This window comes from Lissotriton vulgaris, chromosome 8, assembly GCF_964263255.1.
Source record: "Lissotriton vulgaris chromosome 8, aLisVul1.2, whole genome shotgun sequence".
In the NCBI taxonomy this organism is placed as follows: Eukaryota; Metazoa; Chordata; class Amphibia; order Caudata; family Salamandridae; genus Lissotriton; species Lissotriton vulgaris.
Genome location: NC_141696.1, coordinates 967,623,110 through 967,642,484, shown reverse-complemented (window position 1 = coordinate 967,642,484; position 19,375 = coordinate 967,623,110). Strand labels below are relative to the sequence as shown.

Here is a 19,375-nt window from a genome sequence, read left to right as displayed (position 1 = left end):
GGGCTGGATTGGCTCAAAAGCCCTGTGTGCATTTCCCATTTGTGTGTGGTCTGGTATAGGCAGTTCTAATAAAATCCAAAGAATTCATTATCTTTAAAACATTAGACTCTCAAAATTATTTTTCCTCTAGTTCTCACTTTTGCTGTAAGACCCATGGGAATTTATACACTATTTCCTGATCTTGCATACATTTGACTACGATGGTTCTGGGATGATTTTCAACTTTTCACCCAGAACGATCTTATTTCCATCTTAAAAGAACTGTTTCCTTGACTGCTTTTTTCCCTGTTACAAAGGGATCTATTTTCCTACATCAAACATTTAAGGCTTCTCCAACTCTCTTACTACCAGCACCAGTCTCTAACCCTACACTGAGGGTAGCAAGATCATTATAAACCAAGCTAGAAAGATGGAAGGAATAATTGAATTAATCTCTGCTACTGGCAATTACTCAGGGCCACAACCCAGACTATCATTATTTGCACACCATGCCACTTCAGTTTGGATCCAGTCATATGCAAGTCAGTCCAGCCCGGACTGCAGTGGGTCCCTGCTCACTTTGACACTGGAACCAAGTAACCTGGCTGATGAGCCCTAATCATGGCGAAAGCGGTCCTGGGTTGTTTCTGTTCCAGTTCAGGGAGGACCTAGCCTGGCAGTTTGGGCTGGACTATTCCCATTGGCGCATGGTCAAGAATGATTTGCAAATGGCTGGGTCCGAACTGAGGTGGCATAGTAGGCAAAAAAAGACGGATTGGACTGTGGCACCGAGCCACTGCAAGTGGCTTAAATGAATTCAAGTATTTCATCCACCACTTTGTTTTTTGATGCACTAAGTGTAACAGGTATGGCCAGACGTGGGTCCTGTGTTCATTGTTCTTCTAGAACCAAGCTATACCCGACTTATGAGCCCCAATAAGGGTGAAACTGATTGTGGGTTACTTTTGTTACATTTCAGGTAGGACCTGGCACGGCCCTACAGGCTGTATTGTTTCCATTGGAGCAGGGTCACAACTGATTTGCATATGGGTCCAGCTCCATGGTGGGCAAAAAAGGATGGAATGGAATACGACCCTAAGCAATCATCAGTGGCTTAGATTAATTCAAGCATTACATCCACAATTTTGTTCTTTGATGGGCTATAAGTCTGAACAGAGTCGATAAGAGAAGAGAGCAGGACTTTGGTGGAAAAATATGTCATTGTTTCATTTTGACTTTTGAAAATATAGCATAAATATTCTTTCCTAATTTTATTTATAGCCAGTTGCTAAGCACTCATATCAATACACACAGTGGACCCAAAAAGATCCCTTTTTGATTCTGTGGTAGACTTAAGGACATTTAACCCCTTCCACGCTGATGACGAGCTGGGCTCGTCATGGCGTAGCCTCCTCGCACGCTGATGACGAGCCCAGCTCGTCATGAATAATGTAAAATAGCAATTCCCAGCACAGGAGGGGAATTGCCTTATGACCGGGTGTTTGTCTGTGTTGATCATACCCAAAAGTTCAAGAAATAGCCATTGCTACATTAAATAGATTGCACAACTCCTATCGCAGTAATGACAACCGAAGGTTATTGGTGATAATAAGGGCACATTCATTACCTCATATTAGATGTGTGTGTGTGTCTCAATAAGTGCTGCGTATTTGATATCTGTGTAAAACAGTTTTTTGTTTAGCTATTGTTGCCGGGGTTTTGTGTGGGGGAAGTTCCCTCCATCTGACCACAGCCAGTGTAACTTATTTTAAAAATGGAAGAAAAAAATAAGATTTACTTTTAGCAACTTAAAGACCGTGTGGAAATACGAAGACATCTGGGAAATATTCTCACAAGTACCCTCTATGCAATCTCTGCCCTGAGCACATCTCTGCTTGTGATGTTTTCAAAACATTCTTGCACAGGACAAGAACATGGTCCACCACAATAGGTTATTCTTCGAGGCGGAGCTTAGTGACTGTACTTCAAAACGAAGTCTTCAGACCTTAAGGCCTCTAAAAGAAAAAGAAACACCTGCAGCCATGTCAGATCTTCCAGAGCTTAAGTCACATGCCGAAGGGCATGCCCCAGAAGAAATTTCTAAGGAGATCTTCTGCCCAATGTTGGGTATGCAAAGGAAACAATCCAGGTGGGTTTGAAAACTTTTCCGCAATTGGTCCAAATGCTTGGAGTGAGATGGGATGCCATTACTTGCACAGTAGCTCCAACTGACCACAGGGTTCCAGCACTAATAGGTAGGCCTTTGGGGTTGGTGGGAGCGGAAAGGGCCATTATCAGTCATGGGCACTAATTTCATACCTAAACCGGACTTGATATGTCTTGTATTCTGATGATTTAATTTGCAGGTTGAGCATTTGCTACTGCAGAACGAATATTTTCATTGAGTACAAACTCCATTAGATTAGGTAAACAAAATTCTCACAACAGCTTGCATGAACGACTTTGAAAAATAGTGGTCTGATGTTACCAAAGGTAGGTCTCTGCAGCCAGGGGACTTGAATATCATGTTCCTGACTTAAGAATCTCCCGGTGGATGCAGAGCCCGCATAGACCCTTTCAGAGCCAAATGTCCATGGACATAATAAGGAGCAAGTTCTTCACATTATATTTCTAGATCTAATTGTAGTTATGTCAGCTTTCAAAGTCTGTTTAACGTCAGCTGCCAGTGACAAAGATTTGATATCACAGAAGTATACTACATCAAGACTAGGGCGGATCAAGATCCATTTTCCAGGATCTGTGGATGATGGCAGCAAAACCCAACTTCACCGTGTCTGAGGAGCACGTTTAGATACAAGGAAGAAAGTGGCAGATTACAGAAGTCTTCTTCCTATCCAGTCTGTTAGGAATATAATCTAGGACTGTTTTTCAAGCAACCCACCTGCAAACACCCGTGCTTTGCCTCCAACAAAGGATCTATGGGTGAGGCAATATCAATCGGCTACAGCAGACTTCTTATTCCTTTCCTTCAGAGCCACATGACCAGATTATAAATGCTGCGAGACTGGAGGAATAGAATAGCCATTGTGAGTCAGACAGACATGGTACCTAATTCTTGTTCCATTATCCATGAGCCGTCATCAGCCTATTGAGGCTAATCCCAGATACATGAGCCAGATTCTTCATTGTAACTCGGCTTTCTAAAACTGGCAGCCTAGCTCCTGAAGCCCTGTAATATAGTCAGATCGCCAAGCATGCATCAACATGATGGCTTAGTCTAGAGCTGGGTTATTCCACCAACATAATACAGAAGAAGAAAAGATTTTCCATATCCCTACAAAGCAAGTACCTCAAACCAGTCCCCTGCAAAACCCATGAGATGTTATCATAACTTCTATGTGTAGGTTTATAAAGTCTGAAATAGGCCTTCATTAGGCTGCAACAGGCAGCTCTTTCATATTATATTCGAAATATTTTCTAAAAGTTTAATTCTAAAGCATTCTTCCACCCGGCATTGAATACCACACTGGTGCTATCCTTCTTGATGTCCTTGACTTTAGTGACCAGGCACACATATGAGCTGGAATATTTGAGAAAGTGGCCATTGTGATGGTTACCTCCACTGGAATTGTTAGTTAAAGCCATTCACTTCCCCCGATAAACCTTATACAGAATTCCATAATGTCAAAGTAAACTTCAGAAGCCACTCAATATTTGTCTCAGACATTGGGTCTTGGGTACTATCCCTGTATGAACACCATTGATGTGCAAATTGCACTCCGACACATTTGTGTATGGAATGCAATTTGCGATGCAACCCATGAAGTAAAAGGTTGCATTGCATATTTCCCGTTCTCAGCTTGCAATTTGCGACCCCTTTCGGAAGACGTGTTTTATAGGCATGCACGTCCCCCACCCATCTGAGAGGAGGCATTCTAGTTCCTAGTACGCTTTTGTTTCATAATCTGAATTGGTCAACTGGCATCAGAGTTAAGACATAATCCACGTATTGGCCAATCCAAAATGTCAGGATGGGTTTGTAATGCAACTCTGATAAGTGACTTACCATTACCAACCTGATGATGAGGAATATACCAAAGCACATGCATTTTCTAACATGTTCATCTCTAAAGAACTGTAGTTGCAAGTACATTTGTTCTTTTGTATTTGAGAAAAATGCAGAGTTTTTAAACTCCCTTTCTGTTTTCTATTTTTAGGCCTCCTTTTGTTCTTCAGAGGATTTGTCAATTATTTAAAAGTGCGAAACATGTCTGAAAGCATGGCAGCTGCTCATAGGACAAGATTTTTCTTCTTATATTAGAGGTAAGGAAATCAACCTTTACATGTGCTATTATAATGTTTTTGAATACCCAGAGTTTTGTATCCTTTCCAATTTAAAATTTAGTTTGTATTAATATTTTTACTGACATTTGGTCTTTCCTCACCTAAAACAGTTATGTTAAGTTGTGCATATACACTTTGCTCTCATTGAGAACCCATGCATGTGGTGTGTTTATTTTTAGCACAATCATAAGTATTTCATGAGTCAACCCCTGCATAAATATCTGAATACACACTTAGGATATATGGACTATGTGGCCTGCTCTACCTGTTCCCTAATTTCTACTCCATTGTGAGGCTTTTGTATACTCGTGTATTGACATTCGCTGTGTGTTGCTAACTGGCCTTCTAGAATCTGTTCGACACTCATTGGTTTTTTACATAGCCGTATGGCTAATCACCCACCTATGCAAATGTGAACATGTCACCTGTCTTAATATAGTTACAGTGGGTAAATTAAATGTGAGAATTATTTTCAAGAAGTATTCACATGTTCAAAGCCTGCCCTTCTAATAACCCGGAATAGCTGGCTAATATGCGTGTTGCCTCAAGAAATATCTGTGTTATTCACACTCCACCCTTGTGAAACTTGATGTTTGTAAGATCACCAACAAATGGACGTGTACACCAGCTTTTACTTTATATGCTTCAAGACTTTGAAATGATGTCCCCACTGTCCTGATTAGCTCGCTCTCTCTCTCTCTCTCTCTCTCTCTCTCTCTCTCTCTCTCTCTCTCTCTCTCTCTCATGCACTTCAAACAAAGTGTCAGACTCACCACTCAAATATTTATCTTCTACATTAGGCCTGATCTTCCACCTCAATGTGCCCCCTTTTTGATCGCTTTTCAATTTAACACCCTGACTCGCACTTCTCTGTGAACTACATTATCTAATTCTCTTATTCATCTGTGCCTATTCCCACCCTCCCTAACTGCCAAAGCAATCTTTATCCTCTACTCCTGTTCTCTGATAATGTTCTAAGTGTCTGCAAACCTCTTAGTGTTATTTCTATTCCTAATGTGTTTTTTGGGTTATTTTACCTATTTTCCAAATAATAAAACGGATCAACACATCACTTAACCCCTTCGCTGTAGCGGCAATTCCGCCGCAGCGCTAAGGGGGCGGGGGGCCGAGCGGCGCTCGCATGCTTGTGACGGAGCCGCTCCGTCACGAGCCGCGGTTAAGCTGTGCTCATGACGGAGCCGTTCCGTCATGGCCCCGCCCGCTCAATGGAACGTGTCCAGCGCAGGCGCGGAATTCGCGCCACGCAGGCGCGCCGAGCGGGCCATGACGGAACCGGAGCGGCTCCGTCATGAGCATAGAAGGTGTTAACCAAGTTACAGAACGTAACTAAAATGGAATATAGGGCTCACTAATTATCCAAAGAAAGTGTGCAGGGGGTTGCAACAATATTTATAAATGTAATTTATTACCGTAGGATGCTCTGACCGGGTTCCTTAGTTTTCCAAAGGTATTGCATAGGTTTTCAATTGATCATTCACCAAAAGAAATTCTTGATTTTGGGAAGGCAGTTTTTTTCAATTGGAGCAATTTTATGTATTTCTCCTAATGGGTTTACTTGCAAAATGGAGATTACAAGTCAATTTGCTGACTTGGCCAGTTTGTGTTAAAAAGAGTTTGTAAACACAGTTTCTGCTGTTATTTGTTGGACATCATATTTTCTGTATTCTTGTCATCAAGACTAAGGGTGATATAGAAAATAAAATTGCCTTCCAAGACTATAAGCAATTTATCCTAGATAGTCAATTCTCTGAAATAAGAGAAGTAATCCCCCCTACACGAGGTTGCCTTTTCCCCCCTCAGAATGTGTGTGTACACACACACACGCGCGTGCTCTCTCGCTCGCTCTCTCGCTCGCTCGCTCTCTCGCTCTCTCTCTCTCTCTCTCTCGCTCTCTCTCTCGCTCTCTCTCGCTCTCTCTCTCTCGTTCTCTCTCTCTCGTTCTCTCTCTCGCTCTCTCTCGTTCTCTCTCGTTCTCTCTCTCGTTCTCTCTCTCTCTCGTTCTCTCTCTCTCGTTCTCTCTCTCTCTCGTTCTATCTCTCTCTCGTTCTATCTCTCTCTCTCTCTCTCTCTCTCTCTCTCTCTCTCTCTCTCTCTCTCTCTCTCTTTCTCTCGCTCGCTCTCCCCCCCTTTTTGGTTGTGATGCCTGCTTTAGAAACATTTCCATCACTTTCTTCCAGATACAGGACATTCCTGTGCTATATACCAGTATCTTTGAGCTTAGGGTATGTTTAATTCTAAGGTGTGTGAGTTTTGACGAAGTCAGTGCTACTACCATGCATTTTCAATAACTAGCACAGAGTCTGAAGCCTTGGTTCCTCTGGAGGAAGTCATGCACTTGACATAATTAACATATCAACCTTTCTAGCTCAGTGAATCTGGCCATATGGTTTTGTTGTCTGTTCTAAAGAGAGTCTATGAGATTGTTTGTGCACCTCCACTTATTGAATTTTCCTGTGAGGGGGGATAGTTAGTGCCTACCTGAGCAAATCACCTTTAATATTGATTCTTTTTCAAAATGATTTACCTTTTATTCCGGTTTGTCTATTGAATTGGGTGTATCACAACTATACCAACCTACTTCAAGAGCCTCAAGATTACTGTTCTAAATCCCCAGTTTCTGGACCTTTACAGTCTGCATTTGCTTGTTTCCTAGCGATTAGCTATCCCCTATGAACAATGGTCCTAAGATGTTACTTTAAGATTTTGATTTGGACAGTTTTTGGCCACTGATCTTCTTGTGTATGAGACAACATAAAACCATGATAAAAGTTGTAAGCAATTCAATGCAAACAGGCAGTTTGCGAGCATTGAAACCTGTTCACAAAAACATTTATGTGTAGGTGAAATAGTACTACTGTAGTACATTTTTGCCTGCTTTGTGAACTTGTCTTGAAATGTCCTACTTCCTATTACTGAAAGTACAAGAAGGGTACAGTGATTCCTATTTGTACTAACTAGTCATGAATATTCCTAAATAATATGTTTTGGGGCTAATTCTCATAGGCATTCAAGAGTGAAGTAAGTAGTATTTTAGAAGAAGTGCAGTATATAATCAAGGGAGCTGTTGTGAATTTGCCCCATTGTAAGCATTTGTTTAGCATATCTTGGTAAACCGATGTGGATGAGCTGGATCATATTCCTTCGTTCACACCACTTATAATCTGGAGTTACGGAGCCTTAGATTAAGGAGATGGAGTGGATTTTGTGGATCATGTGACTGAGCTTAATGGTGGTTAGCAGGGGGCAGGAGTAGGTTACAGCATAAGGTTTTAATACAGAATTTATGGTGTGTTGTAGAGACCTAGGGAGTGGAAGGGTGAATGGGGAAAATTGGTTATATTTATATAAACAAACAAGCGGTGGCACAGGATTTTTTTGGTTTATCACATATCCTACCAAAACTGTAAACTTGAGTCTAATTAAAAGACGTTCTGTAAACGGTGTTAAGAAGAATTTTCCTTTGTGTCACTGAATTACAGGTACGAGGAGTATCCTCTTCAGGATTCACTGACCCTCACCCACCAATGTGAAATCTTCATCAAGTCGTGCTCCATGTTGGGAGGGGTGTGCAGTGCTCAACAGGCTTTATGTTGAGCTCTTTTTTGTTATACAGGTCATGGGACCTCATGAATGAGGCGCTTGAAGACCATTTGTGTTTTTTTCTCATTTAGATAGACTGAGTGTGACTGATTTAAAATTGCATGTGGTTAGGATTTAGGTAGTGTATTTCTTTTTTTAAAATATCTTTATTGACATTTTCAATAAAAACAGACAACATTAACAAAGTAGCCAGATACTCCTCGCCGCTACACAGTACAATTTTGTTTGAGTTATGTCGGCATGTCTTTACTTGACAAAAATCCCGTCACTCCTATTTCCATATACAAAAAACAAAGTGCATTATACATGTTGCATCCGGTTGATGGCTGGTATACTCTTTTACAAATTAACACCACAATTGCACCTATCAATTAACCTAGGAAGGGCCCATGAATGCCTACAGAAATGAACCTGGGTGTGTTCCGTTCACAATTGTATGAGGACTGCACCTTACTCGCCTGCAGGCATGGATGAATGCATCTATTTATCAGTAGGTGTCTCGGAGGTGTCTGTAGACTCATGTTGGCGCACGTGGGCCCATTCCAAGAAGGGGTCCCATATGTCTTTTGGCCTGGAGGCCGCTGGCATCAGCTCCCAGAAAGTGGACAATGATGTTTGACTGAACGGTCTTGAATCCAGTCTTTCAGAGAGGGGATACCCCTCCTCCCCCAAATCATAGCAACCCTACTCCTGAAGAGCAGCAACAACATAGCGTGTAGTTTACGGATCCCAGTGTCCTTAACATATCCCAATAGTCCCAACAGGGGACCCGAGTCGCCAGGTGTACCAAGGATGTCATGTATAGTGTCAAAAATTATGGACCAGAAAGGGGCCAATCTGGTACAGCCCCCGGCCATATGCAAAAAAGTAGCTGGTGTTTAGCCACATCTCCAACATCCGACGTCCGCCCTAATCCCCATACGGTAAAGCTGAGAAGGAGTCCTATGGAATCTATGTAAAAATTTTAAATGTATTAAGCAAAGTTTGTAGTTTGACGATAAGGTCGTTAGTTGAATGCAACAGAACGCCCACTGTTCCTCGGTCAGCAGAGTGATAGGTCCGCATTCCATGCCTGACAGGCCATGGGCGTCAATAAGGGGGCAGAGTTCTACATGTTATTATAAATCCTTGAAATGAGTCTGCGAGGTGAGTCAGTCTTCAGCACATTCTCCAAAGCTAGCAATGTTGGACATAGTTTTGGGAAATGTGTCGTGCAGTGTTCTACATGTGGCCCTGAGCTTATGGTGAAAGAATAACTCCAAGAAAGAAACTGCACGCCCCTCCACAGGTTCGGGAGGAGCTCTAAACACCTCTCCCAGATAGAGGTCCTCAAAGGTACGCATTCCCAACTTTAGTGCCAGTGCTCTGCTTGCCCCCTCTCCCTTGTTGGTACCATAGGGTTGTGAGGCAGGGGGATTGATGGGGCATACAAAATTTTGTGATGCGCTCTTTCCAGTAGCTTGTCCCATGCCCATTTTAAGGTTTCCACTGTGTCGATGTTTCCGAGAGGACATTTACAAGTTTGGTATGGGCAGAGTTCTACATGTTATTATAACTCCTTGAAATGAGTCTGCGAGGTGAGTCAGTCTTCAGCACATTCTTCAAAGCTACAATGTTGGACGTGGGTTTGGGAATGTGTTGTGCAGTGTTCTACATGTGGCCCTGAGCTTATGGTGAAAGAATAACTCCGAGAAAGAAACTGCACGCCCCTCCACAGGTTCAGGAGGAGCTCTAAACACCTCTCCCAGATAGAGGTCCTCAAAGGTACGTATTCCCAACTTTAGTGCCAGGGCTCTGCTTGCCCCCTCTCCCATTGTGGGTAGCATAGGGTTGTGAGGCAGACGGATGGATGGGGCATACAACATTTTGTGATGCACTCTTTCCAGTAGCTTGTCCCATGCCCATTTTAAGGTTTCCACTGTGTCGATGTTTCCGAGAGGACATTTACAAGTTTGGTATAAGGCTACCTGAAGAGGGAGCGGAGCCGCGAAATCCACTTCCACAGCTGTGTGCGGTTGGAAGGGGGCTGGGTGCAGCCAAAAATGTAAACATTGTGCTTGTGCACTGAACGCGTACAGTTGAATGTCCGGGGCACCCAGTCCACCCTGGGAGAATGTTAAAGTCAACAGTTCCCACGAGATCCACACCTGTCAGCCCACCCATACCATGGAAATCAATAAGGAGTGAATGGAGCTGAAAAAAATTTGTGTGAGGGGAATCGGGATATTGACAAAAAGGTACATCAGTTTCGGCAGAACCACTATCTTTACAATGGCTATTCTCCCCGCCAGAGACTGAGGGAGGCCAGCCCACGCGGTAACCTTATCCTCCAACCACAACACTGTGCGGCCAAAGTTCATGTCCCAAATTTCTTGTGTGCTTTTGCTGAACCATATCCTGAGATATTTTACCGGGCCGTCCGCCCATTTTAATGGGTAGTCGAGGAGAAAAGGTGCTGTGGCGTCAGTTAAAGGGAAAATTGTGGATTTTGACCAGTTTATTGAAACTCCAGAGATACCACCAAAGTTGATCAATTCCTGTAGAATAGGAGCCGTATTAATCTCTGGTTCACAGAGATATAAGGTGACGAGAGATTAAGAGGCTCCTGGAGCTAAACCCCTCTGGCAGTGTGGTGCTGCCTGATGCGGGCCACTAATGGCTCCATCGCAATAGCAAAAAGTAAGGGGGACAACTGGCAACCCTGCCTCGTGCCCCTTGAAATGGTGAACTGGTCAGATAGCATTCCGTTCACTCTGACCCTGGCCGAAGGCCTCGTGTAGAGCAGACACTCTAGACTGAGAAAAAGGGGACTGAACCCCATCCTCTCCAGGACTGCAAAAAGATATGACCACTCCACTGAGTCAAACGATTTTGTGGCGTCGAGAAAAATAGCAATAGCCTTCGAGTCCGGATGGAGATAATGCACAACAGAAAAAAAGGTCCGAAGATTATGAGATGTAGAACGCCCTGGGATAAAACCCAACTGGTCTGGGTGGGCGATCAACGGTAGGGGTGGCTGCAGTCGAGTAGCAATGAGTTTTGCCAGAATTTTAACATCCACGTTTATCAATGACAATGGGCGGTAGGAGTCAAGTTCTTCCTCTGGTTTTCCCGGGTTGAGCAGAGTGATTATGATGGCCTCTCGCATGGAGGGCAGTAGGATGCCCGAGGTTTGAGCCGTCTCATAAAGTGTTATGAGGTGTGGGACCAGCTCTTCGGCATAAGCTTTGTAAAAAGCCGTGGTCAGGCCGCCGGACCCAGGTGCCTTATCCGATGGAAGGCTCCTGATCACCTGGAGTACATCCTCTACTGTAAAGGGAACATCAAGACACTCCTTATGCCTGTGTCCCAGCCATAGCAACTCTAGCGAGTCCAGAAACGGCTTGAGATTTTCCTGCACCGGGCCCTTAGTGGACGTATATAATGAGGAATAAAACTGTGTAAATGTATTAAGTATATCTTGTGGGCCCCTTGACACCCATGGAGGGTCCCCCTTGAACTCCGTAATGTAAGCAGTCGTGAGTGGGATGCAAAGTAATGTCACCATGGTTCTCCCTGTATCTCCTGGCTTAGTAAGGTTAAAAAAGAAAGGAGACTGGCAGGAAATAATCATCCCAAAAGTCCATACTAAATATATATCTCCCTACCAGCCCAGACGGGTCTGTGTCATATCTGACAACCTCTTTTATTGATATACCCTAATCTAAATAGTTGTGCAGCTACAGTGTTCAAGGTCTAGAATATAGGACCCACTTTCATACACATACATTCATTAGCACCTGTACAGAATGTATTATAAATTCCTTAATTTCTTTTTGACATTTTTAGAGTGCAATTTTCCTCTTTATATGTTCTGGTTCTGTTTCGATGAACCGGGTAACTGTGTTAATCTGTTTTTCTATTAATAGTGGGCCTCTAGTTATATTCCCACTAGATGCACTTGGCAGAACTGCTTTTGGGCATTTTGTCCACTCTTGATCTGTTCCTAGAGTTTCCCTTTAAACGTATTAAGCACATCTAACTATCAAAAATGAAATAAACAATTGAGGGGCATCTATGACAAACAGGGGTTCTCGTGTAGAGTAAGCAATAGAGTATGTCACAGCAGAACACATGTCGGGAAGAACGTTTCTAACCTTCCCTACTTGTTCGATGTGAAAGTGGAGCCCTGCTAACAAACTGTATGTTCACACTGGGAAGACCTCAATGACCTTTGGTGTGCATGTTATCTCCCTTCCTCATAGAATTTGTCCTTGAGCCTGTTCGAGCCAAAGGCACAGAAAAACTGAGTGGCACAGTTAGCCACATCATGCTTAAACACTGCTCATTCCTACAGCATGCGGTGCATGCAAGGTTTCTTCTTCACAGTTTCTGACCCAAGCTACTGTGGAGAAAATTATGCAAGTATTTCTAAGAGCCTTTGTTCCAGAAATCACTACTCTATCATTCATTAGCTTATGAAAATCTTTCATAACCCCAAAACCTTCCCATCTTCTCTTTTTTCTATTTCTTCTTTGCCATTGTAGGTTTAATGGAGGAAGGGACAAACATAAAGAATGAAAACTGTAAAACTTGAACATAATTACAGTGAAATTAGAGACTTCAAGTGCATAGTTGCAAGATAAACACCGATTCCAATGCTGTGGTGCAATTTATATCAGTCCAAGCGAAATGATAAAGATTATGTAAAATGAGGAACTGTGAGGAAGAGGTGAGGAGAGTTACGTAGAAAGTGTAGCTAATTAAAGTCCGCAAAAACTTGATTAACTCTGAAAAAACTATTTGTTACAATTTATATATTTTGGTTCTCCACTAGTAGGTTGCTTGTTTTGCTTTTCTTCACACTCACCTTTCCCCGATTTAAACATCTAAGTGAAATTGTATTTCAAAATCCATGTAAATCTCTTGTTCTAAAAGCTCATCTATTAATGTTGGCATATTTTTTTCTTTTAGTTTGTATTATATTGTAACCCCTGATCAAGAATTGTGTTTGCAATATTAAGAAGACTGATCATTCTTCTCTTTTCCTCAGGCTAGGTTGACCAGACATTCCATTCCAAAAAGCAATGTGAAATTCCAGATGGTCTGTAAACCCGGTGGTTAAGAAGACCTGCTAAAACCAGAAGACAAATTTGTGAATGCAAGATACTTCTCAGTAAATAATGACAGGGTGGTTTATGCTTAAATTTCAGTTCTGTTTATTTTATGTATGATAAGTACTGCAAACATATTTTCCTGCACATTTGCATATGTGCTACATTTAAATATGTGTGAAACATGAACAAATCATTGAGAGTTATGTAGACGTCAGAGTTGGGCAATCCAAAACACGACACTGGTAAACGGTCCTATTGCATGTACGTTCCACTATTTTTATTTTGGGCCTTATTATTATTTTTTTTAATAAGGAATGTATACCAGGTTCGTTTAAATCAACAGCTATGATTTTTCATATTGCCTAGTCATGGAGTAGTGTTTATTATAAAGCCTATTGCAACTGTAGAACTGACAAAAAAAGTTTTCTTCCTTCAGATTTTGGGCCCTCTTTTTATAAATGAAAATACATCCTGTGCAAAACTGTCTACAAAATGTTAATCAAAAGATCAAGTGTAAAATCTCTACTTTATCATTGTAAATATCAACTACATAATTCTTTTTAAGTTCATTGTTTAAGGTCTGTATTTGTAACTAAGAGATTTTGCATACATTTTATATGGGTATTGTTCTTTATTTTTTTTGCTAGTCCAATTTTTTTAGGATTAGGTTGGCAGAAGTGTAATTGCAAGGAATGAGTAGTATCTGATCTCCGCATGTAAGCTTGCAAATGCTTATGAATTTCTTACCACTGATCTATTCAACTTCTTAATCCTCTTCATGCCCCCACATATGCAACGTAGTAACATATTCAGTTGAAACTATTTGGGAATGGATACGTCCGTCACCTCAGTCATTTATAATAAATTAAATGATTAAATGTCAGCTACTTTTTAACATCATTTTATAAAGTAGATTGCATTTTTTTGCGTTTTGCACTTTTTCATAATTTTGATAGGCGTTGACTCCAGAAATAAAAGCAATGCACTATTAACTGGTATTCAACTTCAGGCAACATTTTATTAAGTCATCTCTTAAGTTTCAACCACAACTGGAATTCTGACGTTTAACTAGCCACAAGTGAGTGTTGCACCTTAACAAATATTTTGTACTCATTTGATGACTTTACAACTTTGGTTCTAAAATTGATATGAATGAAAAAATACATAGTGCATCTTTCAAAGTTAAACTGTGTTTACACATACATATGTATATAAGCAGAACATAAAAAAATTAGTTACCATGAACAAATCGCTGAGAAATACTAAAAGGGCGAATGCATTTAAAATAAAATGTTAAACGTTTGCCTTTGTGTGTAAAAAGTAAATAAACTAACACTATTAATTACAATGTTCAATAGCTGATTTAAATCTTTTTTTCCATTTCCATTTGTTATTTTTATTTTTCTATATTTATCTTGTCCCAAAAATAAAAATTTTATTTGCTGCTCATCAGAAAAGTGTTTCTGTTCTTTAATATTTTAAAAAGGTTTATTTCAGTTTGGCACATGTATTAACATTTGAGATACTTTGTATAATTCAACTGGATTATGCAGCAGCAAAGTATGACCTGCACCACTCCTACACCAGATCCTGAGCCTCAGTAGTAGCTAGTTTCTCTGTCATTTTGCATGCCGCCAGTTAATGATGTTACAGTTAAACTCCACAAGCATCATTGTATTTTTTTCGATTTGGAAGAAGGGCTACCATATGCACATCCTTTGCCTCCCCCTAAGTAGATGTCTGCTAAAAATGAATCCCTAATCCTGGCGATCTCTTTGATGATAGATGCTATACAAATGTAGAAGGCGCATCATTCACAACATTCTTTAGGTTTGCTGTAGAGTTTGGCAGACGGATACGCCATCACAAATATGACTGATATCCCATCCATCTTATTACAAGTGTATTATATCCTATCAAACTTGCAGTAAGAGGGTGGGATAGCTGTCACATTTGTGACGGCATAGCCACCTGTCAAACTCTAAATCAGGCCCTTTGTGTTTCAACTAGTCCGTAAGGATCAGGAAAGAACTGCAGAGGATTCTTTTCATCTGCGAATGGTGTCACTACGTAACTTTGTATTTTACATTGTTATGAGAACTGTTGCTCATAGTCTTCTGCAGTCTTTCCCAATCCATGTGTGCCTGGGTTTCAACTATTGTCTAGTAGAACAGTTATCAGAGCTTGTGAGAATCTTGCATCTTGAAATGACAGAGCTTGCCCTAGAGGTGTAGCATAGTAGAGCTTATTTCTCATTATTTCATAATACAAATTTGACAGACTGACATTGATCCAGAAGTTAATGGTGTTCATGCTCAGCCAGGTTTTAGCAGTGTTGTAACCATAAACCAAAAAACTCCCCTGAGTAAATATTTAAACTTCCAGCAATCACTTTCACCTCAACCAGTAGACATTAGCAATTGTACAACAAAAAAAAACAACTTCGGAGCCATGGGCGGGAAATCCCTATGCGATTTGGCAGGGGAGTAGCTTTGGAATAAGTGGGCCTATGGGCGTCGCTTCCACCCGTTTGGACTCATGATGCTCTATTTAGGCTACCTATAAATCTTCCAGTTATAATACCAAAACAGTGCTGTATGTATATTTTACCTATTCAGCATGTAGTTGCCCCACGACTAGAGTGTTGACAGGAGAGGAATCCGGGAACAATAATCCTGGGTCCAGATGAAAAGCCTAGGGTTAGGGCTTGAAACATGTAGACCTCTGAAACTCAGGAACATAATTCCATTGAGTTTTACATTCTCCCCATTTTTTAACAATTAAAGCTAGATGTACAAATAAAATAATGTTTACACCACATTTGGCAATAAGGTAGCCCTTGGCCCCCCAAGGCCCAGGGACAACCACCTCTCTGGGTCAACATGATTTAAATGCAGAGGGCCATGCAGCACCCCGCAGCCCCGGCGGCCACTACCTCCCCAGCAATACTTCTAAAAAACAGAGTGTGGGGGAGCTCAAGCAACCCCCCACATTGCCCCTGGAACCACCGCCTCCCCAGGTCACTGTTTATTAAAATGCGGTGGTCCGTTGCGACCTTGGGAACCACCACCTCCCCAGGGCTTTAATCAGTTGGGAGGGGGTCCATACAGCCCCTCTCCTGGAGCACTCGATGGCCCTGGGGACAGCACTCCCCCAGGGCCGGCTCCTGCAACGTCCCGCGGTGCCCACCCAGGGACATTGCTGTTTTCCATAGCAGGGCGGGAGCAACTGGTTGCCTAGTTGGCCCCAAGGAATCTCAGGAGGAAAGGGGACTTCATCATCCAACCAAGAGCACGTCAGGAGGCACGTTTGCAGAGTGGTGGACAAAGGGGGCGTGGCCTGTGTCCATCTATCAGCAATCCCACTATCTGGGGCATACAGGAGGAATCAGGTAGGCTAGTTGGCCCCTAAGCACACCCAGCAACTTAGCAATCCCGCTGTGTGGCACTTACTTGAGGTAATAGGAGGGGTAGTTGGCCCTCAAGGTTGTCCTTGGGGGGCCAACTACCTTTCCTATTACCTCCACTAAGTCCCACACTGGGGGATTGCTAAGAGGTCTTCGGAGGCCATACCCCCCTTTCTCCACCACTCTGCAAACGCACCTCCTGGCATAGTACTGGTTGAGGGATGAAGTTCACTTTACTCCTGAAGGACTTTGGGGCCAAGAAGCCGTCCTGGGACCTCCTGTAAGTCCTACGCTGTGGAATTCCTAGGCGCTGGTCTGAGGCTCAGCCCCCTTTCTGCTCCACTCTGCAAACGCTACTACCAGTTAAAGAAGCATTTGTAGTGTAAAAGGTCTGGCATTTGCGAGAGTTAGAGCTATTGGCGTTGTAAATGTAAAAGATTTTTACTAATGTGGTGGAATTATGTGGTATGTTGTGCAGTGAAATTATATAAATAGAAAGTATGTGGTATTTAGTGTATAGGAATTATGTGGAGTGGGATTATGTGTTTTGGAGAGTAATTATGTGGTATTGTAGTCTGTGTTGTGGAGGGGTAACCTCAGGTTTAGTCTTCCCTGGTTTCCATAGAAGATAAACTATAAACTCAATGAGACACAAAAAAAGAAGGAACAACTGAGTAGCACTTCTGGACCTAGTCGGAGGTATGAGCAGTGGCACTGAAATTATGTGACTGGTTCGGCTGCACCAATTTTCACATAATTAAACATTTTCGGCATTTGCCAAATATTCTATCATCTGCTGCCTAATCTACAGATTTGAACAAAAAAAGCCTTGTTTCTAGCTCAAACTGCTCAAATGTTCCCAAAAATGCAGCATCGCGTGTTAGTGTGGTGGAAGGCCTTTACAAAGCTGGAATGGTCATGTATTACTTATTGCTAATGTGGGAGTTATATTGGTACTAATGGTGCACAAACCTCTTTTTTTATGTGCCTCTCTTGCCTCTTTCTGCATTTCTCTTGCTTCTTTCTGCACCTTTCTTCCTCTTTCTGCACCTCCCTGTCTTCTTTATGCACTTCACTTGACTGTATGCACTTCACTTGACTGTATGCACTTCTCTTGCCCCTTTTGAACACCACATTTGCCTCTTTCAGCACCATTGTTGCTTTTTTCTGCGGATCTCTTGCCTCTTTCTGCACCTCTCGTGCCTCTTTTTGTACATCACTTGCTTCTTTCTGCACTTCGATAGCTTCTTTCTACGCCTCTCTTTCCTCTTTCTGCTCCTCTCTTGCCTCTTTGTGCATTTCTCTTGCCTGTTTCTGCACTTCCCTTGCTTCTTTCTTCACCTACCTCACTCTTCCTTCTGCACTTCTCTTGCCTCTTTCTGTACTTCTCGAGCCTCTTTCTATACCTCTCTTGCCTCTTTCTGCATCTCACTTGCACTTTCTGCTCTTTTCTTACCTCTCTGAACCTCGCTCTCTTATTTTTGCATCTCTCTTGCCTCTCTGCAACTCTTTCTTATTTCTGCACTTCTCTTGCATCTTTCTGCACCCTTCTTGCTTCTTACAGCTTCTTTACTTCTCTGTTGCTTCCTTCTACACTTCTCTCCCTTCTTTCTGCACCCCTCTTGCCTCTTTCTGCACCCCTCTTGACTCTTTGTACACCTCTCCTACCCCTTTCTGCACTCTCTTGCCTCTTTCTGCTCCTCTGGTTCTTTATGCACTGCTCTTGCTTCTTTCTGCACCTCTTTTGCAAATTTCTATATCCCTCTTACCTCTTTCTGCACCCCTGTTCCCTATTTTTGCACCTTTCCTGCCTGTTTCTGCACCTCTCTTGGCTCTTTCTGCACCTCTGTTGCCTCATTCTGCACTTCTTTTGCATCTTTCTACACACCTATTGCCTCTTTCACACACCTCTGTTGCTTCTTTCTGCACCCCCTTGCCTCTTTCTGCTCCTCCTTGCCTCTTTCTGCTCCTCTATTGGTTCTTTATGCACTGCTCCTGTTTTTTTCTGCACCTCTTTTGCAAATTTATATATCCCTTTTGCCTCTTTCTGCACCCCTGTTCCCTATTTCTGCACCTTTCCTGCCTGTTTCTGCACCGTTCCTGCCTGTTTCTGCATCTCTCTTGCCTCTTTCTGCACCTCTGTTGCTTCTTTCTGCACTTCTTTTGCTTCTTTCTACACCCCTATTGCCTCTTTCACACACATCTGTTGCTTCTTTCTGCACCCCCTTGCATCTTTCTGTACCCTTTTTACCTCTTTGTGCACCTCTTTACTCTTTCTGCACCTCCCTTGCCTTATTCTGCAGTTCTCCTGCCTCTTCCTGCATTTTTTTTGCTTCTTTCTGCTCTTTTCTTGCTTCTTTCTGCACCTCTTTTGCCAATTTATGTTTCCCTCTTGCCTCTTTCTGCACCCTGCACCCTCTTTCTGCACCTTTTCTGCTTGTTTCTATACCTCTCTTGCCTCTTTGTGCACTTCTGTTGTTTCTTTCTGCACTTCTCTTGCCTCTTTCTGCACCCCATGTTCCTCTTTCAGCACCCCGTTGCTTCAATCTGCACTTCTCTTGCCTCTTTCCGAACCCTCTTGCCTCTTTCAGCACCTCTCCTTCCTCTTTCTGCACCTGTCTTGTCTTTTTCTGCTGTTCTATTGCCTATCTATTTCTGCACCTCTTTTGCTTCTTTCTGCACTTCTCTCGCCTCTTTCTGTACCTCTATTGCCTCTTGCTGCCCCTCTGTTGGTTCATTCTGCACTGCTCTTCTTTCTGCACATCTGTTGGAAATGTATGCACCCTCTTACCTCTTTCAGCACCCCTCTTCTGTCTTTCTGCACACCTGTTCCCTCTTTCTGCATCCCTTTTGCCTGTTTATGCAACTCTCTTGCCTCTTTCTGCAGTTCTTTTGCCTCCTTCTGCACCTCTGTTGCCTCTTTCTGCACCTTGTTTGCTTCTTTCAGCACTCCTCTTCCAGTTTCCCA

At 42.5% G+C, this 19,375-nt stretch overlaps 1 protein-coding gene across 2 annotated transcripts in view; it reads left to right on the top strand.

The window, feature by feature from the left end:
* Positions 1 to 14,458, top strand: part of NDFIP2 (Nedd4 family interacting protein 2) — a 248,265-nt gene extending 233,807 nt beyond the window's left edge. For both annotated transcript variants that reach the window (XM_086934815.1, XM_086934814.1), the window contains 2 exons: positions 4,158 to 4,263; positions 12,938 to 14,458. In XM_086934815.1, the coding sequence (XP_086790941.1) occupies positions 4,158 to 4,261 (104 nt within the window). In that variant the 3' untranslated portion in view covers positions 4,262 to 4,263; positions 12,938 to 14,458. The remainder of the gene's footprint in view (positions 1 to 4,157; positions 4,264 to 12,937) is intronic.
* Positions 14,459 to 19,375: the final 4,917 nt, after the last annotated feature.